Below are 22,627 nucleotides of genomic sequence, written 5' to 3'. Positions count from 1 at the left end.
CCCTGTGTTGGCTGGGATTGGCTCCAGCAGACCCCCGTGACCCTGTAGTTAGGATACAGCGGGATGGATAATGGATGGACGGACATTTGTGGAGCCTGAGTTCTTGTTTTTTGGGACTCTGTCTTGGATTCTGTATTGGCACTTTTTCGTTTGGTTTCTTTATGCCTCTTGGAGCTCTTTGGAGCTTCACAGTGTGACAGAGCGCTTTGTGAGAATAAGCTTTTTATTCTGCATTTGCTCTCATATCTGGCTGGAGTTTGACTGGAAATCCCACCCAGTGGGCATTTTTGGGGGGTTTATGTGCTTTGGAACTCCAATTTCGTGACATTCTGTCCACGTGGGCACATGGAGTTTTAATGGATTACTCACCTGAGATCAAAGGGTTTGAGGTGCTGTCCACCACAGATTACACGGGGCTGAGGTTGGATGACCCAGCAGGTGTCAGGATATTCCATGAACCTGTCCCCATGTTTAATGTCCAAGGAGAGCTTTGAAATGGGAAAAGACAGAAATTCCAAATGGATTTGTCTGTTGTTGCTTCGGATGTAATCATGTGAGGGTGCTGAGGTTGGGGGTCTAGACAAAAATCCCCATGTGGACCCCAAGTTTAATGGAATGTTTTGTGTTGGCATGATTTGCTTGGTTCTTATCCCAAATCCAAAGTTCTTGGTGTCAAATAGGGTTGGGAATGTGCCATGGGGTGCACTTGGCCACACACCTCAAGATGGATAGAATATGAAGTCCACAGAGTTCTTGTCACACCGAGTTTGCTGTGAGGAGACCCATGCTTGAAAGCCTCTGGAGTTAGGAGCCAGCTGGCCATGGTCACTATTCCTAGACTCTGGGATGGAAGTCCAAGTGGAGAACATCTAAGGGAGCATCTCTTCCATTGTTTCTGTGATCCAGAAGGTGCCACCCAAATGTCAACCTTTGCGTTTCCTTAAGCTGACTCTTTAGGTGGATGGTGGCAGTCAGACAAGTGCCTTCTGAGGGGGGCTGTCCCTATGGGGCTGGTGTGGTGCACTGTGGGCTACTTGGGAGTGAGTGAATGAGAGTCACCTCTTCCTGGGCTTATGGCTATTGTGGTTGTCACCCTCTGGTTACTCCTGACCTGACCCCTACAATTCTGTCTTTCAGCATCTCCAAATGTCTTCTACCAGGCAGCTGTACCCTCTCCAGCAGGGATGGCTTCCCCTTCAGCATCTGCCACGCCACTCAGCCCCCAACAGAATGTCCCTACCTACAACCCGGCACAATACGTCCCAGAAGAACTCATGTCCCCTTATTCGGTGAACTTAGGCCCTCCACTGTACACTCACCCCTCGCACCACCTCACCCAGCTGGCAGGCAGCCACTTATCATCCCCACCATCTCCTGTACCACCCAGACAGCCCAATCTCATCCACACGGCATATCAGGAGGGGTTTGTGGGCCAGCACCAGGACCCTGTGGCCATTCCTCTGGTCACACAGGCTCAGCAGCAACCTCTTAACATGTGGCCCCCACCTGCTCAGCCCGTCTTTTCACTGGCAAATGTACTGTCCCTGGCAATGAGCGTAGCGCAGTCCTTCCTACCTCCTGCTGGTCCAGCTGCCAGCACGCTAGCCCATGGGCTACCACAAGGGGGCAGCTATGTCCAGCCACTGCCAGTTCACATTGCAGCCCAGCCACCCTACCATCCGATGTACCTTCAGATGCCCATCTTTCACGGGACGCCACATCCTGCCTACAGTGCCACCATCCAGCCCAATCAGCCTGCCTCTTTGGATCATCACAGACCTCCTGTCATGTCCAGTACTGTGGGGTCCACTGAGGTTCTGCGCCCAGGTCCCCCGACGGCCTCTCCTGCAGGTCTACTGCCATCTTACTTTCAACATTCTTCTTCTGCCATCTCGGTGCCCGCAGCTACTCAGCTCGTCAGTAGTTCCCCCGTCCTGCCAGCCAGCCCAGCAAGCTCTGCGCCCCTCGTTTCCTTGGATGAATCCTCAACTCCACAGCCACAGTCCTGGCCGGTAATGATGACAGCAGGGGGCGCCAGCAGCTTGGTAAGCCACAAAGCAGACGTCTAGCACTGGAAGCAAATACACACAAAACCAGCTAAGTCACCTCTGTCTGTGTCTTGGCCACAGGTGTCATCGAGCCCGAAGTCCGCAGCTGATTTGGAGTCTCTGGGGACGAGTCCTAGCAAAGCCAGGCTGTCACCCATCCACGAAGGTAAGAGTTGGGGTCCTTTGGGTGAGGGTCTACACAAAAGGGGCAGCAAAAGGACAACAAACATGAGTGGAGTCTCTGGGCACAAAGCAGGGTCGTTACACGTGGGAACACACAACTCTTCAAGATGTACGATATGGCAGACGGCCACACTGCTCCGCACAGTGCCACCTACACAGTGTGACACACTGGGACATGCAGAGTGACACAAAGACACACAAATAGCACACACTCAGTAGTGAGACAAAGATATACAAAACCACACAGTGACCAGTGATGTAGGGCAGTGACACACAAATACCACACACACACTGCCCAGTGTCAGACACACAAACACCATACACTCTGACCAGCAACACACAATTACACAATGCCACACACACATACACACACACACACACAGAGCAATATCATGAAGTTACACAATACCACACACACACTGACCAGTATCACACATTTGCTCAATACCACACACACACACACACACACACACACACCAATCAGTAACACACTGTTACACAATCCTATGTACACACACACACACACACTGACCCATGTCAGACACACAACTGCCATACACATTGACCAGTAACACGTATATATACAGTGACTAGTGACACACTACTACACACACACTGACCAGTATCATGCATTTACACAATACCAAACTCACACACACACACACACACTAACTCACCTGTACACAAAACTATGTACACACACACACAGACTGACCAGTAACACACAGTTACACAATACTATGTATACACATACACAAATCGACCAGTAACAAACACACAGAGTGACCAGTATCACACAATTCCACAATACCAAACACACAACACACACACACTGATCAGTAACACACAGTTTCACAATACCACATAAACTTACACACTGACCAGTAACACATGTGTACCCAATACTATGTACACACACACACACACTGAGTAGTGATATAAAGCCATACAAAACCACACAAAGAATCAAACACACAAATATTGCACACACACACTGACCAGTAATGCATATTTTCACAATACCACACACACATACACACACACACAGACGTGTGCTGCACACATTCCCACTCTCTTGCACACATCTGCACACTCACATGTCCACCCATATACAAACTCATGAGGACTCTCTTGGTCTATCCACTAAGGATACATACAACGCGTACACACACTCATAAAACACACACTGATACACAATGTCTCTAGCCCACATGGCCATGCTGGGTGAGTAGATAGATAGATAGATAGATAGATAGATAGATAGATAGATAGATAGATGAAATGCACTGTATAATGGATAGATAGATGAAAGGCACTATATAATGGATAGATAGATAGATAGATAGATAGATAGATAGATAGATAGATAGATAGATAGATAGATAGATAGATAGATAGATTGATGAAATGCACTATATAATGGATAGATAGATGAAAGGCACTATATAATGGATGGATAGATAGATAGATAGATAGATAGATAGATAGATAGATAGATAGATAGATAGATAGATAGATAGATAGATAGATTGATGAAATGCACTATATAATGGATAGATAGATGAAAGGCACTATATAATAGATAGATAGATAGATAGATAGATAGATAGATAGATAGATAGATAGATAGATAGATAGATACTTTATTAATCCCCAAAGGGAAGTAGCGCAGGGCTGTGCAGACCCTCACCTTCAACACGCCTCGATCTCCAATGGGAGCGCACAGACGCACAGCACCATCACCGTGTGTGTGTGTGTGTGTGTGTGTGTGTGTGTGTGTGTGTGTGTGTGTGCGTGTGTGTGTGTGTGTGTGTGTGTGTGTATAATGGACACCACCAATATCTTCACACTTAATTGTGCAATTCCAATCTCCCAGTCGCCCGGTACCATACCGGTACCCGATACTGCGCACGCGCTGACCTGCACTGTAGTCCAGACTGCCACACAGCTACCCTGATGAACGTTTGCCTGCGCATCGCACATTTATGGAATTCTTATCTAAATCATAAAATAGCACAGGCGCACACAGAAATGCACGCATAGTCATATTTAATCGCGCACTGCCACGCAGTTGACTACACAAACTGTTGCACAAATAATTAATCTTTTTTTTATAGTACTCTACAAACCGTACTGCGCATATGCGCAATGATAAAATAGTTTCATACAGAAACGTCCATCTGCACACAACTACACACCTGCGCCTGTTCACCCGCACAACATGCACGCTGAAATTGTAACACACTGATACGTTAAATCTACTGTCACAAATGGGTGGCATTACTTTGTCCCTTCTTAAAGTTAAATTTCAAACTTTGGTTCTCATCAGGGACGGAGACGTTGGCAGCTTCCGATTCTGCCACTTTATGTCTCTCCGTCCCACATCACTGGCTGCACTTGCTCTCTGTGCCCCCTAGTGTCTGCCCCTGATATTGTCGCAGTCTTCTCTATTCCTGCGGGTGTAATGCGCGCTCCTCAGTCTAAAATGCGACAGAGCGGCGATCGGAAATTTGGCGTCTGAAATTTCAGGGGACCTTGGCAGGCACTGAGTACTCGGGAGCTTGCAATGTGACCGCATTGCGCCATTTTGTGAACAAGGTGCTGCTGAGGGACTTTCAAATCAACGTCTTAGCACTCTTCACCAATCAGAGCCTTTTGTTTTAAGAAAGGCTATGCTGCCCTCTAGTGGAAACTAATGATCATTGCCTGTCTTTATGTCCATACAATTGGTACTGTATCTGCCTCGTTGTTATTCACAGAAATCAAGCCAACAGTCGTTGGGAGATTCCAGGTAACCCCAAGCAAAGATCACACGGCAGCTACCGCCTCCAAAAGCAGTCCTGGCAAAGAAAGCGACACAGAGAGCAGCACAGAAGATCAGGAGGACTCAGAGGGGACATCTGTCATCATGCTCCCCACATTGTCGTCAGCGGCTGATGGCGATGTAGGCAGTGACCAGCATAGCTCCAGCCATGGCCCTGAACAGGAGGAAGAGGAAAGAGAAAATAAGAGTGAAAAAGAGGAGGAGGAGGAAGAGCAGCAGCAACCGTCACAATGTGAGCAGCTGGACATCTTCAATGAGACGGAGAGCAAAGCCTCAGACAGGGGTGGTGGGGGCACCAGTCACTCCATGCCACTGAATGTCTGGCTGCACTACTCCTACAACACATCGTACTTCAGCAGTGATGAGACAGAGAGTGAGGAAGACAACGACATCTGGGAGGAACTGCAGACCCTGCAAGAGAAGTAAGCCATGGGGGACAGAGTGCAGAGCCTTACACCACTAAAGCCACTGCAATAAATAGTGTGTCCACTAGGAGCAGAATACAATTTGTTGGACCATGTGCACTAAATCCCAGGGTCTAAGTGTGCTGTTAGCCATTGATTCACTCAGGGCAGAATGAGACGATGTGCATTTATAGGTGTTATCCACTAGGGGCAGAATGAGACGATGTGCATTATAGGCTTTAACCATTAGGTGCAGAATTAATAGGATTAGTCAAACCTGCTTCCAGTTAGGTCAGATTTCAAACCTGCTAGAAACACATACTTAGGGCAAGGTGATGGTTAGAGAGAAAGACCGTACTTAACATTGTATCCATTGGAACAGAATGACACAATGTAAAAATGAGAAAATGTTCATTATAGACTTTATCCACTAGGGGCAGAATGAGACAAGATGCATTATAATCTTTATCCACTAGGGGCAGAATTAGAGAATGTTCATTATAGACTTCATCCACTAGGGGCAGAACGAGACAACATGCATTAAAATCTTTATCCACTAGGGGCAGAATGAGAGAATGTTCATTATAGACTTTATCCACTAGGGGCAGAATGAGACAAGATGTATTATAGACTTTATCCACTAGGGGCAGCATGAGACAAGATGCATTATAATCTTTATCCACTAGGGGCAGAATGAGAGAATGTTCATTATAGACTTCATCCACTAGGGGAAGAACGAGACAAGATGTATTATAGACTTCATCCACTAGGGGCAGAATGAGACAACATGTATTATAATCTTTATCCACTAGGGGCAGAACGAGAGAATGTTCATTATAGACTTTATCCACTAGGGGCAGAACGAGACAAGATGTATTATAGACTTTATCCACTAGGGGCAGAATGAGACAAGATGTATTATAGACGTTATCCACTAGGGGCAGAACGAGACAACATGCATTATAATCTTTATTCACTAGGGGCAGAATGAGAGAATGTTCATTATAGACTTTATCCACTAGGGGCAGAATGAGACAAGATGTATTATAGGCTTTATCCACTAGGGGCAGATTGAGAGAATGTTCATTATAGGCTTTATCCACTAGGGGCAGAATGAGACAAGATGCATTATAGTCTTTATCCACTAGGGGCAGAACGAGACAACATGCATTATAATCTTTATCCACTAGGGGCAGAATGAGAGAATGTTCATCATAGACTTTATCCACTAGGGCCAGAATGAGACAAGATGTTTTATAGACTTTATCCACTAGGGGCAGAACGAGACATTGTGAGACTGAGACAATGTGACATTATAGGGTTTATCCACTAGGGGCAGAATGAATACGATTAGTCAAACCTGTTTCCAATGGGGTCAGATTTCAAACCTGCTAGAAACATTTAAACATACTTAGGGCAAGGTGACCCAATGTGAGATTGAGACAATGTTCATTATAGACTTTATCCACTGGGGGCAGAATGAGACAATGTGCCTTATACACTTTAGCCACTAGAGGAACAATTGAAACAATGTGCCTTATAGGCTTTATTTATGAGAGGCAGAATGAATAGGCATAATCAAACCTGCATCTTGTAGGGTCTGATTTAAAACCCTTGTAAACTTTCATATTCACTTGTGGTAGGGTGAGTGTTAGAGAGTGAGGGAAGTAAATATTGTATTCACTAGACGCTGAATAAGGCAGTGTGCCAAATCCTGCATACACAGTAAGGAATGAGTGTGCAGTGATCTCTTCATCCACTAGGGGCAGAATGACTGGTCATACTGAGAGCCTCACAAGTAAGGTGGTGAAGCCGAGGTGTTAAACCTCAGTTTCAATGGGGACCTAATTGGACGTTTTACTAAACAGGGTGTCCACTAGGGGCAGTATGAGACAGCATGCAGTATACACTTTGCCAGCTAGGGGCAGGATATTTAGGAATCCCAAAGTCACATCAGATTGGTTGCCATAAAGTGTAATGAAGCCCATAGCCAATAGGGACAGAATCAGAATGTAATGGACGCTGCATCCAGTGGGAGGCAGAATGAGGTGGAATGCAAGCACTGGTGTAAGTCCATTGGGTCACTTTTGCATCTGTTAATCAATATACAGTTTGTAATGAAGAGATGTGCTATTAGCTCGTCACCCACTGGGGGCTGAATGAGCATTGCATCCATTTGTGACGATGCGGGTTCGCTCCACGCTCCCATCTTCCTTCTGGGAGCCCTTGAACCCGACACCGTCGGTAATGTCACCGATGAGCTAGGCAGTGAGGCACAACAATGAAGCAAGGGGATGATGCAAAAAGTGCAAAGTGCTTTTATTTAAAAATTCAACAAAACAAAACAGTGTTCAAATAAATAGTGCAGTGCATCAAAACCTTCAAAGATATAATCCAATAAAAACAAGGTGAAATCGTGGAGGTTAAAATCCAATAGAAAAAAAAATCTTTTAAAACCCGAGGTTAAAAACAATGGCTGGAAGCTGTCCTTTTAAACACAAAGCCCGGTGCCTTCTTTCTACTGGTGACTCCCCTGCTTCTCCCGTCCAGACTATGCACCAGGGGAGCCACCCCACCTGCTGGTCTGTTCACCTCGCTGATCCCTGGCTCCGGTAGGCTTAACCAGACTGTGACTTGGGCCCCCCAGTGACCAGGGCGCTCACACTGGTTGGGGGGGGGGGGTTTCATTTCCCAAGTCCCGACTCCCGCTGCCTTTTTGGCCTTACACAGTGAGCCATCCAGTCACTCCCGCTCTTCACAAGATGCTCCGCGGGAGCGACCACAATTGACTGCTCCTCGGGTGCCAGCCAAACACCCAGGCTCACTGCTCAGCTGCCCGCGAGCCTGCGCTCACTCGTTCTTCTCTCTCTCTCTCTTGCACCGGCTTTTCTCTCCCTGCTTCCTGCCGCCTTCTTCTCCTGCAACCTCCGTTTCTTTCTTTTCTTCTTTTTCTTTCTTCCTTCCCTAGCCGCCTCGCGTTTCTATTTATCACGGTGACGTGCATCAGAGGTGGCAATTAGCAACTCCCGGGAACAATTACGGATGCGGGCGACTCCTCACCTGTGCACTTAAGCGGGGATCGCCCGCATCACGAATCACCCTGGGAACTGCCCTACCACGACCCCTCGCTAAGCTGCGAAGATGGCGATTATTTATTTACAGTGCATCCAGAAAGTATTCACAGCGCGTCACTTTTTCCACATTTTGTTATGTTACAGCCTTATTCCAAAATGGATTAAATTCATTTTTTCCTCAGAATTCTGCACACAACATCCCATAATGACAACGTGAAAAAAGTTTACTTGAGGTTTTTGCAAATTTATTAAAAATAAAAAAAACTGAGAAATCCCATGTCCATAAGTATTCACAGCCTTTGCTCAATACTTTGTCGATGCCCCTTTGGCAGCAATTCCAGCCCCAAGTCTTTTTGAATATGATGCCACAAGCTTGGCACACCTATCCTTGGCCAGTTTCGCACATTCCTCTTTGCAGCACCTCTCAAGCTCCATCAGGTTGGATGGGAAGCGTCGGTGCACAGCCATTTTAAGATCTCTCCAGAGATGTTCAATCGGATTCAAGTCTGGGCTCTGGCTGGGCCACTACAAGGACATTCACAGAGTTGTCCTGAAGCCACTCCTTTGATATCTTGGCTGTGTGCTTAGGGTCGTTGTCCTGCTGAAAGATGAACCGTCGCCCCAGTCTGAGGTCAAGAGCGCTCTGGAGCAGGTTTTCATCCAGGATGTCTCTGTACATTGCTGCAGTCATCTTTCCCTTTATCCTGACTAGTCTCCCAGTTCCTGCCGCTGATTAACATCCCCACAGCATGATGCTGCCACCACCATGCTTCACTGTAGGGATGGTGCCAGGTTTCCTCCAAACGTGACGCCTGGCATTCACACCAAAAAGTTCAATCTTTGTCTCATCAGACCAGAGGATTTTCTTTCTTATGGTCTGAGAGTCCTTCAGGTGCCTTTTGGTAAACTCCAGGTGGGCTGCCATGTGCCTTTTACTAAGGAGTGGCTTCCGTCTGGCCACTCTACCATACAGGCCTGATTGGTGGATTGCTGCAGAGATGGTTGTCCTTCTGGAAGGTTCTCCTCTCTCCACAGAGGACCTCTGGAGCTCTGACAGAGTGACCATCGGGTTCTTGGTCACCTCCCTGACTAAGGCCCTTCTCCCTCGATCGCTCAGTTTAGATGGCCGGCCAGCTCTAGGAAGAGTCCTGGTGGTTTCGAACTTCTTCCACTTACAGATGATGGAGGCCACTGTGCTCATTGGGACCTTCAAAGCAGCAGAAATTTTTCTGTAACCTTCCCCAGATTTGTGCCTTGAGACAATCCTGTCTCGGAGGTCTACAGACAATTCCTTTGACTTCATGCTTGGTTTGTGCTCTGACATGAACTGTCAACTGTGGGACCTTCTATAGACAGGTGTGTGCCTTTCCAAATCATGTCCAGTCAACTGAATTTACCACAGGTGGACTCCAATGAAGCTGCAGAAACATCTCAAGGATGATCAGGGGAAACAGGATGCACCTGAGCTCAATTTCGAGCTTCATGGCAAAGGCTGTGAATACTTATGGACATGTGCTTTCTCAATTTTTTTTATTTTTAATAAATTTGCAAAAACCTCAAGTAAACTTTTTTCACGTTGTCATTATGGGGTGTTGTGTGTAGAATTCTGAGGAAAAAATGAATTGAATCCATTTTGGAATAAGGCTGTAACATAACAAAATGTGGAAAAAGTGATGCGCTGTGAATACTTTCCGGATACACTGTAAAAAGTGGCCTTCTTGACCTGAGTTGTGGACCTGCTACACCACACCATTCTGATCACATAAATCCCAAATTCAGAGCCAAGCATAGCAAACGTTTTAACCACCCGAAGCAGAATGAGACGACATGTTTAGGCCTGTATCAAGTGGTGGCAGCGGTGGGATACATTTGCATGCAGAGAGTTCATACGTCATGCATAAGGAGGAGAAATGTTCCTAGGATTACTTTCTTGGCCAGTAATCCATTTCTTTGTGAAGGAAATGGAAATGACTCAAGGTAGGCCATCATCTCCTTCCACCTTTCTTCTCACAGGCACATGAATGAGGTGCAGAACCTTCAAGCTTTGCAGAAAAGGGAAATTGAGGAGCTTTATGAGAAGATGGGCAAGGTGCCACCGCCAGGAATTGTGTCGCCAGCCGCCATGCTGTCGAACCGCCAAAGACGTCTCTCTAAAGGGGGCGCCTACCCCTCCTCGCGACGCAACAGCCTGCAGCGGCTGGAGAGTCTGCCCCCAGCGGGTAAGCAAGCACCAAGAAGAGCCGAGCAGGTGCTCCTCGGTGGTAATGGCAGGTACCCTGAAAAACTTCCTTTCTCCACAGGGATAATGAGGAGGAACTCTCTGACGGGGAGCAGCAACGGATCACAGGAGCGAACGTACAAGGGCGTCACGTTCAGCGGGGACTGCGGCAGGGTGGTAAGTCTCTATCCTATCGTGACGCCATGGAGGGCGGCTTCACCTCTCTAATGTTTTTTTTTCCCCCCATCTTCTCTTTCCAGACGGTGATGGATGGAGAAGCCTTCTAGACTACCTCAGCTGATCCAGACACACCAGAGGACTGGCCAAGCACTGATGGACAACGAGCACATGTGCTTTCATGTCCTTCCACCCTCTTGTCTACTCACGAAAAAAACAAAAAAAAAACAAAACGGGTGGCAAGGAGCAGGCAAGTCAATGCCAAAGACTCAAATGAAAGTGAGGACATGGTGTCCTTCGGCCCACGGGACAATGGGAGTTCTTTACGTGAAGCATGATGGCACTCCACGGGCAGACGAAGAAGAGATGGCAAGCCGACTTGACCCTCACCTTTTTAGCGACTACGATTGTGCTGATCTGCTGCTAGCCCCCCACCCCGTCCTCTACCCCAAAAACAAGACTTGCTAAAGGTGGTCCTTTGTAGGAAAACAACCAAAGTAAGGAGACTTAAAACAGCTGCAAGTGAAATGGCGCCCCCCAGTGGACACAGGGTTAAGTACACCCTGTGACGTCTCCAGCAGACACTTTTATTTTGGGCTAGTGGGTTGCATGGTTATGGAATTGCCTCATTTTGACTCATTCTGCCCCTAGTGGATATATAGGGTATAGCACTGCAGATCCCAATGAGGAAGGAGGTCCTCACTGCAGCATGCGGAATGGGGTCTGCCTAAACACGGACAGCGTTAAGCATTTAATTCACAGATGTCCCCCTGAGCTCCATATGGTGGACCGGAAAGATGTGACCTGCACAGAAACGCTTTTGTAAACTTGGATTACTTGACAATCGTCATTATTTGAGTCGGATAACCCCCCCGTACAGTACGATAGTGTAACCAGCCGCTGTGACCTGACAGCTGTCACTACCAGCGTGCAGAATGGGGTGTGACGCCTGTGGATTGTGGGCAGAACTCAACATGTAACTCAACCCATGTCCAGCCACGCCCCATTCCACACGCTGCAGTAGGGGGGGGGGGGGGGGGTGGTATGCTTGAGCCCCAGTAGATGTTCAGGGTTAACCATATTGACTCACTCTGCCTCAGTGGATATACAGCAGTTAGCACACCAAATCACTCTGCAACTGCAGAGTTTATCACATTGACTCACTCTCGGCCCCCTAGTGGATGTACAGGTTTAACACACCACATTGTGCTGCCCCCAGTGGATATTCTGGGCTCAGCACACCAGCTTACTCTTTAACTAGTGGACAAATAAGGTCTATCACACTGACACACTCTAGGCTCCAGTGGATATAAAGGATTTAACACTCTGCCCCAGTGGATATATAGTGTTTAGCACATCACTCACTCTGTGACTAGTGGGGATATGGAGATTAGGAATTTGACTCACTTTAGGCTACTGGTTTATTACATTGACTCACTCTGCCCCTATTGGACATATAAAGGGTTAACTACATTGACTCACTCCAGGCCCCAGTAGATATACAGCATTGAACACACCAAATCACTCTGTGACTAGTGGGGATATGGAGTTTATGAATTTGACTCACTGTAGGCCCCCTAGTGGATATATAGATTTAGCACACCACATCACTCTGCCCCTAGTGGATATATAGTGTTTAACACACCAAATCACTCTGTGGCTAGTGGGTGTATTGAGTTTATCATGTTAACTCACCCTCAGCCCCCTAGTGGATATGCAGGTTTAACACACCACATCATGCTGCCCCTAGCGGATAATTCTGGGTACAGCACACCAACTCACCCTGTAATTAATGAATATATAGGGTCTATCACCCGGCTCACTCTAGACTGAAGTGGCTATGAAGGGTTTAACACACCACATCATGCTGCCCCTAGTGGATATATAGTGTTTAACACACCAAATCACTCTGACTAGTGGGGATATGGAGTTTATGAATTTGACTCACTGTAGGCCCCCTAGTGGATATATAGATTTAGCACACCACATCACTCTGCCCCTAGTGGATATATAGATTTAACACACCAAATCACTCTGTGACTACTGAGCATATGGACTTTATAAAAGTGACTCTGTTTAAGCCACTAGTGGATTTATAAGGTTCAGCACACCACATCCCTCTGCCCCTAGTGGTTATACTGGGTTCAAAACGCCAACTCACTCTGTCCTTAACAGGCAAGCAGTAAAATTTATTGAGTGTAAACCTGTACCAAAAATATCCTGCAGGTGGCACCAGTGTCTTATGCGGCATTTCCTGAGCCCGGTTGTCTGTTTGGGAGTCGTAGCCTCTTCTGTCACCAGTGGGCACAATATGGTAGACTCTCTGGACAGGGTGCCAGTTCCATCACAGGGTGGGTTCACTCAGCTCCAACTGGCAGTCACTGGTTATCCAAACCCGACTGATTGAGTGACATTTTCTACGTTACACTCGTAGGCAGAGTTTTAAGTCATTGATGAGGCCGATTCCTTGCTTTCCATGATGCTCTGCCCCCTATTACTGCTCATGATGTGCCTCCCTATCCAAGGAAATAACAGCCCTGTGTGCAGCATATTATTTCAAAATCTGACATGGCTGGGCATAAGGGGAGGGTCAATGGGCAGGGTTTGGGTCCCTGAGACCCCAATGGTGTACATTAAAGGCACTTCTAAGTCTAAACTGATGACCTGTTAAGGAATGACATGCCACTGCTGGTATTTGATGACAGGCAGCTGCACCGTCAACTATTGCTGGTGAAATGCCAACCACATGCCCCGGCTATACAAAGCAGGGCTTGTGCCCACATAAATGAGGGCTGCTTTAACGTGTTTTTTTTTTCCCCCTCAGCTCCATCCTTTTTTATTTTTTTGAACAGCCAATGTAAGGACATCATTTCTAAAGGCACTATATAAGTAAAACATCACAGCTCCAAGGCTGCCATACCACAACCTGCGTGAGGCTGGCATTTCCTGCCGTTAAGGGGCAGATTCAGTTTCACCACCTTCAGTGGGCACCCAACTGAGGATAAACCAGTCCAGCTGATGAGATCCTGGTTTGTGCCCTCATTGAACCTCCTCAGGTCTGGGTGGGGTAGAGGGAGAAGAAAACCCAATGGTGTGAAAAAGTAAGTGCACCCCATGAAAATGCTTGCTGTTTGTCTACAGATAAAGCTGAGAGACCTGAATAAAAATACAAAGAATTCTGGCCTTTTGCAATAATTAATTCAACAAAAACATTAACAGATGTAAGGGCCTAATTTCTTAATGTCAATGCCTCACTGGCAAAGGCTATCATTATTTGCATATAGCGCCTTTCCTCACTAGTCTACTATACCTCACGGGCTCAATAGCAGCATAAATATAAAAGAGCCTCATAATTCATGGTCAGAACCTCAATTAAAAATATTTTGTATAGCGCTCTTCACTGAACCTCTTACCATCTGTATTTCCATTTAGCGCCTTTGCTTACCATGTTGTTCACACCCAACAGTAATGGAAACTGAACATCATTCAGTAATACCCTGGTTAAAGCTAGCCATCATAGTCTTCATTTTGATATAGTGCCTTTCCCACTACTTTACTTGTATCAACCTGAATAGCAAAGCATTTAGTTAATTCCAGAGTCAGATTGTCAGCTGATGTCATCTTTCTGTTGATATAGTGCCTTTCATGGTGAGCTTGCCCGGGTTTGGTACTAACCAAAAACAGAGAATCAGTTTAATGCCCAGAGTCTTCTGATCTGAAGCTTTCCAGCGTCATGTTGATAGCATAGCATAGGGTTGTCCAACCCCGGTCCTGGTGGGCTGCAGGTTTTCATTCTAACCATCTTCTTAATTAGTGAGCCGTTTTTGCTGCTCATTAACTTGTTTTTTTTTTTGCCTTCATTTTAATTACTGTGACTCAGGCCCCTTAGTTGTCTCTTTTTCTTTAATTAGCAGCCAAACAATAATGAGACACAAAACAAGCCGCCACACAACCAGCTCCCCCTGTGCCCATCACACAATATCTGAAAATAAAGAAAGGTGAAGGTCTCGGTGAGGTCTGTCTGCTCAGTTCACCAAAACATTTTAATGGCGTTCTTAGAAAATCAAGAAAAATCAACAGTTTCGGAAATGTCTGCTGTGACAGAATGAGAGCAGCAACAAGGCATGGAATTAAATAACGGGCTTAAACACCAGCAAGACTCGGCTTCTCATTAAGAGATTGGTTGGAGTTTGAAACCCCAGTTTAGCTGCTCATCTGTCGGCTCGTTTCACGTCTCATTTCTGTTTGGCTGCCATTTAATGAAGAAACGAATCAAATCAGAGGACTGAAAAACAGAGCTATTAAAATGAAGGGAAAAGGACTTCATTAGCAGTGAAAGCTGATTAGGAAAAGGGTTAGAATGAAAACCTGCAGCCACTGCGGCCCACCAGGCCTGGAGTTGGACACCCCTGGTAGAGCGCCTTTCACGGTTGTGGATCCTTCTAGGATGTCAGGACACGACTTCACATTCTCAGGTTAAGTCAGATTTGAACCCATAACCTTAAATTGAAGCTACTGGGGCGCACACGGCAGAGCTCCCTGCTCCGTAGACCCCACCCAGCGGCGCCATTGGCCGGCGATCCAGTAGGGGCGTGGCTTAATCGCCTATCGCGGAGAGAAGCACGAGGAGGCGTCCGTTGACTGCCAACACAAACGTGGTGCCTTTTGCTTTGCCTTTTTTAATATATATATATATATATATATATATATATATATATATATATATATATATATATATATATATAAAACAGACTGCTGATGAAGATAAAACTTTATAAATAACAATGCAATGTTCTCTTTAAAACGCTAGCAAATGTGTCAAATAAAACTTAAATAAAATGTCAAAGAATTTCTGGGACCAATGCGTTATTTTTGTGCAAATATATCAAGTGAGGAATCCTGGATCTGAAATGTCCAGCAGAGGGCGCCAATGTACCATGCACTCAACTGTTTCATTAATTGCGGGAGTCGTAGCCTTTTTTTTGTCGACAATGGCGTCTTCTGCACAGGATGCCAGTGTCACCACAGAGTGGGCACCACTCAGGTCCAAGTGACAGTCACCATTTATACTCACCTGGACATCTTTGAAATGGAGGTGGAAACAGGAGCTGCTGTGAAAACTCCATGACAATACAAGAACAAACAGCACACCTTGGAGAGAAATGTCCGAAGAGTCTCGGGAGTAGTCAGAGAGCTGGCCTGAAGAAGGGGCCTGAGTTGCCTCGAAAGCTGGCATATTGTGATCTGTGAAGTTAGCCAATAAAAGGGGTCATTTCACTTGGCTTCTCATGAGCTCCGCTAATAATCCTCCTTATCTATCTATCTATCTATCTATCTATCTATCTATCTATCTATCTATCTATCTATCTATCTATCTATCTATCTATCTATCTATCTATCTATCTATCTATCTATCTATCTATCTATCATATAGTGCTTTTCATATCTATCTATCTATCTATCTATCTATCTATCTATCTATCTATCTATCTATCTATCTATCTATCTTCTGAGAGTGTCGACGAGGACAAGGCTGGAGAATAGAGAGGTGGAGAAGGCTTCAGGGCGCCCAGAAAAGTCCATCAAGCGCCAGGACCGTCTCCTAAAGTTGATTTGAGGCACCATCAGGGCAATGCTTGGTCAGGAATGGCAGCAGTCAGGTGTGAGTGAGGTGGAGACTTGTGGAGGATGGCCAGGTGGGTGACAAGAAGGGCAGCAGAGAAGCCAAGAAAAATATCAGGGACAGACTGATATTCTGGGATTGGACTGCTGTGGTCAAATCGTTTTCTCTGATGAATCCCCTTTCTGATTGTTTGGGGCATCCGGAAAAAAGAAAAGGTGAGCGGCGCTACCATCAGTCCTGTGTCAGGCCAACAGTAAAGCATCCTGAGACCCTTCATGTCAGCCAAGGCAGTGGGCTCACACACAATCTGGCCTAAGAGCACAGCCATGAATAAAGAATGGGACCAAAACATCCTCTGAGAGCAACTTCTGCCAACCATCCAACAACAGTACAGTGACCAATGTGATGGAGCACCGGGCCATAAGGCAAAAGTGAGAACTAAGGGGGCTTGAGGAAGAAATGGCCAGGAGACTCCCCAGACCTTTAATCCCATTGAGAACTTGTGGTCACCAATTCCAATTCTGCAAGAATGGGCTGCCATCGGTCAGGATTGGGCCCAGAAGTTGATTGCCAGCCTGCCAGGGTGAATTGCAGAGGTCTTGAAAAAGAAAGAAGGGCCAACACTGTAAAGATGGACTCTTTGTATAAACTTCATGTCATTGTCAGTAAAAGCCTTTGAAACTTCTGAACTGCTTGTCATTCTACTTCAGTACACCAGAGAAACATCTGACACAAAGATCTAAAAACACTGAAGCAGCAGACTTTGTGAAAACCAACACTTGGGTCATTCTCAAAACCTTTGGCCACGACTGTATACTGTGTCCAGCAGTTATGCTTGGGGGGAAGTGGGGGGAGTAGACGTGTATCTCGCTGGCAGGTGACTCAAGCAGAATTAAAATTTGCCCCTGAGCATTCAAGTAGTAGTTTAAGTAAGTGACATTAAATGCACTTAAAGAATAAATGTGTTATTTTCAAACTTATTTCTTCACAAATGACCAATGACCAGTACCCCCCCCCCCCCCCCCCCCCCCCATCCCTACAACCCCTATCACGCCAACTGGAATGAAATGGTCTCCAGTGAGGAGTCCACCTCTAACTATCAGTGTGGAGTGTCCATAACTGAAGACCATGTAAGGAGACAACCGAGGACGCACAGGATAAGCCGCGGGTCGAGACGGAGTTACAGTCCTCAAGTTGTGATGGCTGTCCTGTGCTGACCAGCATTACGGTGTCCTCTGTCACCTCTTCAGTTGTTCTTACGGCTCCAGAAAGTGCCACTGTGGCCCTTACGTCTCACATCATGAAGACCTTTGAGTGGGTGGTCCTGAACTATATGAGATCTCTTTTGGTAGACCACCTGCAGTTTGCAAATCCAAAGATTGGAGTGGAGGGTGCAATGACCTCTCTGCTCCACAAGGTGGCAGCGCTGCGAGGATTCTGTGTTTCGATTTTCTCCAGTGCCTTCAATACCATCCAGCCATCACCTGTTGAGGTGGGTGAGCCTGTGGGGTCCTGGATGAAGGATTACCTGTCAGGCAGAGCCCAGTTTGTGAGACTCGAGGACTGTGTGAAGAACACCAGAGCACCACATCTCCGGTCTCTTCACGCTGTACACTTCCGACTACAAATACAGGGCGATTCAAAAAGATTCAAAGGGCCATATTTGTAGCACCGTGAGGCGCTTGGGGGCCAATCACACACCGATTGAAAGAGGGGGGTCACAGAGTTTGTGACTGTCATCGGCAGATGGCCTCCCTTCAGTCCAACAGGAGATGAGCATCTCTCAACAACAAGCTCCCTCATCGCCGGATTGGCCGTAAAGGAGCCCACAATCTGACACTTGCACTTCTGGACCCCAAGGTCTCACGTTATGGGGTACGTGAAGGATTCTGTTTATGTGCCAACAACACTGGGTGATCTCTGAAGTCGCGAGTACAGCGATACCCGACACGCTCAATCGAGTACAGGATGAATTTGACTGTCGCGTTGATGTCGTCCATAGAGCTGCAGGAGGCCATATTGAGAACTTTGCATAATAATTACAGTTGGCTGTGTTGCTCTGCAATGATTTACAAGTGAAACAAGTCATTCTGACATTGGATGAAATAAACCTGAAAAACAGCAGGTCAGTGTCACTTTCGGAAATTCTCAGATGATTGTGTGTACTGATAAGGGAGGCCTGAAGACAGAGGAGAGGAGTCAGGGGGAGAACTTTGAGAACTCAGCATCAATAAAACCAACATACTGCTTAATGAACTGTGTTGCTGTGTCCGCTTGCTATTCAAAGAGCGGGGGTCCACATCAGCGACAGGGTGGTCTACATAAAGCAGTGTGGTTACTGACATCCTTCACATCATCTACACCTCTGTGAGGGCCAGTGTGGTGGGCTCGGCTGGTAACATCAGGTCAAAAGAGGACCACCGAATGGACAAGCTAATTATAAAGGGTGGGCTCAGTTACTGGAAGTCGCTCAAAGAATTCAAACTAAACTTGAGTGCTGTTATGAACAATGCTGCACAACCTCTCTCTTGAGGACTGCTGGAATTGGGGGTCAAAACAGAACCGCTGTCATTTTTTCCCATTTATTGCTTATGCCATACGCACCAACTTGCCCAGAGATACGAGTGGGCATTCTGTACTTCGTCTTCTCACCTAGAACAACACATTTTATGAATATAATTTGCTCCAGTGCTCGTGCTTCACAATGCATTACGGTGGTCTTCAGACTCCCGTCACCTTCTGCACACGTTGTGTCGTAGATCTAATTATACATGGATACAATTGACAATTTTGACCATCAATCCACACTCAGCATCCCATAATGACAAAGTGAAAAAGTGGTTTTGAGAAAGGTTTGCAAATTAATTTTTAAAAATCAAAAAAGCTGTAATGTCTCCATCCTGTCAGTATTCAGACCCTTTGCTGCCCCAAATTGTGTTCAGGTCCATCCTAGTTGCTTTCATTCTCCTTCAGATGTTTCTAGAACCTGATTTTCGAGTCCACCTGTGGCAAACTGAATTAACTGGACATCACTTAGAAAGGCACACGTTATGCATACCCGTGTACAGAAGGTCCAACAACTCACACAACACACAAGATGTGAAGACCAAGGAAGCCTCATGTAGACGTCTGTGATCAAACTGTGCGGCTCAGAAGAGGCCATCCACCTGAAGCTCAAGCATGTCCAGGACTTCAATGGGAGACCCTCTAGGAAAAGCTGCACGGTCGCACTCGCCTCGTAATTTGGGGTCCAGCGTGTGGTGGGTGCGGCTCTCTCTCTCGGGATGCTGCTGAGGCCAGCAGGGGGCGCCCACCCTGTGGTCGGTGTGTGTGTGGATCCCAATGGCCTCGTGCAGTGACAGGGACACTGTGCTGTAAAAATGGTGACAAGGAGACATAAAAAACGAGGTCCTGACTCTCAGTGGTCATTAAAGATCCCTGGGCCTCCTCCATAAGAGTAGAGTGTATCCCGCTGTCCTGGCTAAACTTCCCACCATTCTGCCCCCCTATTCACCCCATCATCTCTAATTGGCTATCAGTCTCACCCCTTCACCACCGGACAGCTCATGTGTGGTGAGCGTACTGGCGCAAAAATCATCCCGGTGGGTGCTGCACATTAGTGGTGGCTGAAGTGGCTCCCCACTCACTATGTAAAGCGCTTTGAGTAGTGAGAAAGGCGCTACATTAATGTAACGAATGATTATTGTTGATCACGGCAAGGGGATCAAAACCATTTCTAAAGCTTGGAGTGTTCCCAGGAGCACGGCGGCCTCATGACGTGTAAAACAGAAGCAGTTTGGAGCCACCAGGACGCTTCCTGATTAACGAGGCAAAAATGACCGTGTTCAGAGAGGTGACCGAGAACCCAATGGTCACCCTTAACAGAGCTTCAGAGATTCTCTGCCGAGACGGGAGAACCTGTGGGAAGGACGAGCACCTCAGCAACACTTCATCAAGCAGGCGTTTATGTTAAGACTGGGACTGGTCTGCCTTGCTACTATAAGAGATGCCCCTTCGGTCTCAGCTTTCAAATCTCACGCCTTCAGTTTAGCACACCCTGACTAGAGCTGCTGATTAACTGTGCAGACCGCATCTCTGTTGTTAGTCATTAGAACTAAAACATAAACATTAGAACACTCTGGACGAGGACAGGCCATTCAGCCCAACAAAACTCGCCAGTCCTGTCCACTTATTTCTTCCAATAAAACATAAAGTTGAGTTTTGAAAGTCCCCAACGTCTGTCTACCACACTACTTGGTAGCTTAGTCCAAGTGTCTGTCGTTCTTTGTGTAAAGAAAAACTTCCTAATGTTTGTACGAAATTTCCCCTTCACAAGTTTCCAACTGTGTCCCCAGGTTCTTGATGAACTCATTTTAAAATAACAGTCTCGATCCACTGGACTAATTCCCTTCATAATTTTAAACACTCAGGTCTCCTCTTCATCTTCTTTTGCTTAAACTTTTTAATCTTTCCTCATAATTCATCCCCTGTAGCCCTGAATCAGCCGAGTCGCTCTTCTCTGGACCTTTTTCTAGTGTTATGTCCTTTTTGTAGCCCGGAGACCCAAACTGCACACAGGACTCCAGATGAGGCCTCACCAGTGTGTTATAAAGCTTGATCAGAACCTCCTGTGACTTGTACTCCACACATCAAGGCGCTATATGACCTGACATTCTGTTAGCTTTCTTAATGGCTTCTGAACACTGTCATGAAGTCGATATCTTAGAGTCCACTACAACTCCTAAATCCTTCTCATAAGTTGGGCTCTCGATTTTCTGACCTCCCATTGTGTAACCTCACATTTTTACTTCCTATTTGTAATTCTTTACATTTACTGACATTAAATTTCATCTGCCACTAATCCGCCCAAGCCTGTCTGCTGTCCAAGTCCTTCTGTGATAATATAATGAATTCCAAATTATCTGCTAATCCACCTAGCTTGGTATCATCTGCAAACTCAACCAGCTTGTTCCTTACATTCCTATCTAAATCATTTATAGATATTAAAAATAGCAGCGGCCCCAGCACTGACCCCTGCTGGTCACCACTCTTAACATCGGTCAATTCTGATGAGGTTCCTCACGCCATCAACCCTCTGCTTCCTGTGTCTGAGCCAATTCTGCACCCATCTAAAAACATCACCCTGAACTGCCACTTCTTCTAGTTTGATGCCCACCCTCTCATGTGGCACCTTAACAAACACTTTCTGAAAGTCCACATCAATAATATCATGAGCTCCACTCTGGTCGTATCCTTTTGTTGCCTCCTCATAGAATTCCAGCCTGTTAGTAAAACACGACCTCCATCTTCTGAGCCCACGCTGACTGTTCCTAATGACTCCTGTTCTTGCCAGGTGTTGCTCAATCTTATCCTTAATAATTCCTTCCATTAATTTTCCTGTGATGCACTTTAAGCTTACCGGCCTACAGTTGCTTGGATCTGCCCTGTCACCCTTTTTATATAATGGGATGATATTTGCCATTTTACAGTCGTTTGGAATCTCTCCAGTGCGCAGTGACATCTTAAAAATATGTGTCAAGGGTTTCTATCTGCACTCGCCAGCCTCCTCAAGAACTCGAAGGTAAATATTACCTGGTCCTGGTGATAAGTAACATGATCGTTAAAATTTGTTACTAAGCCTCACCTGTTGTGTTTCTCTTCTTGGTACTCAAATGTGGCACTTGGTGCCACTGCCCACCTGCCAAGTTGTTTTGCCTGCCTAAGGTAAAGTCACCTTTGATGGAGGATCGCAGGAGTCGTGGGGTCCTTTCATCGGATTGGCTGGCCCAGCACTGACTCAGCTGTGGAATGGCCAATAGGGAGGCAGCTTGATGGCCGAGGTCTCCAGGACTCTGAACAAATTCAAATCCTATTATGTGATATCCTCTACTGTTAAATTCTGCTCTGTACTTGTAATATTTTTAAACTGTATTGAGGTTTATTTTTGTTCTATGTATTGTATTGATCCCCTTTTTCTTTTTGACACCCACTGTACACACAGCCTACCTGTACAGGGGTCTCTCTTTGAACCGCCTTTCCCGAAGTTTCTTCCATTTTTTCCCTACAAGGTTTTTTT

At 46.2% G+C, this 22,627-nt stretch overlaps 1 protein-coding gene across 4 annotated transcripts in view; it reads left to right on the top strand.

The window, feature by feature from the left end:
* The window catches only part of LOC114665325 (serine/threonine-protein kinase WNK4-like), a 95,363-nt gene extending 79,384 nt beyond the window's left edge, over positions 1-15,979 (top strand). Inside the window, exons 15-22 of one of the 4 annotated variants that reach the window (XR_007936682.1) lie at positions 1,138-2,045; positions 2,130-2,214; positions 4,991-5,477; positions 10,547-10,752; positions 10,834-10,928; positions 11,012-12,117; positions 12,649-12,775; positions 12,943-15,979. Coding sequence is in view for 1 of the 4 variants with exons in the window: in XM_028819822.2 (XP_028675655.1) it covers positions 1,138-2,045; positions 2,130-2,214; positions 4,991-5,477; positions 10,547-10,752; positions 10,834-10,928; positions 11,012-11,038 (1,808 nt within the window). In the remaining 3 variants the exon portion in view is untranslated. Of the gene's footprint in view, positions 1-1,137; positions 2,046-2,129; positions 2,215-4,990; positions 5,478-10,546; positions 10,753-10,833; positions 10,929-11,011; positions 12,850-12,942 lie in introns of those variants that run through there. The other 3 variants (XR_007936681.1, XR_003718390.2, XM_028819822.2) reach the window with 3 other exon arrangements.
* The last annotated feature ends 6,648 nt before the right edge of the window (positions 15,980-22,627 follow it).

Source organism: Erpetoichthys calabaricus, chromosome 14 (genome assembly GCF_900747795.2).
Source record: "Erpetoichthys calabaricus chromosome 14, fErpCal1.3, whole genome shotgun sequence".
Classification (NCBI taxonomy): Eukaryota; Metazoa; Chordata; class Cladistia; order Polypteriformes; family Polypteridae; genus Erpetoichthys; species Erpetoichthys calabaricus.
The sequence above is the reverse complement of the archived record's forward strand: the minus strand, read 5'-3'. Positions and strand labels throughout refer to the sequence as shown.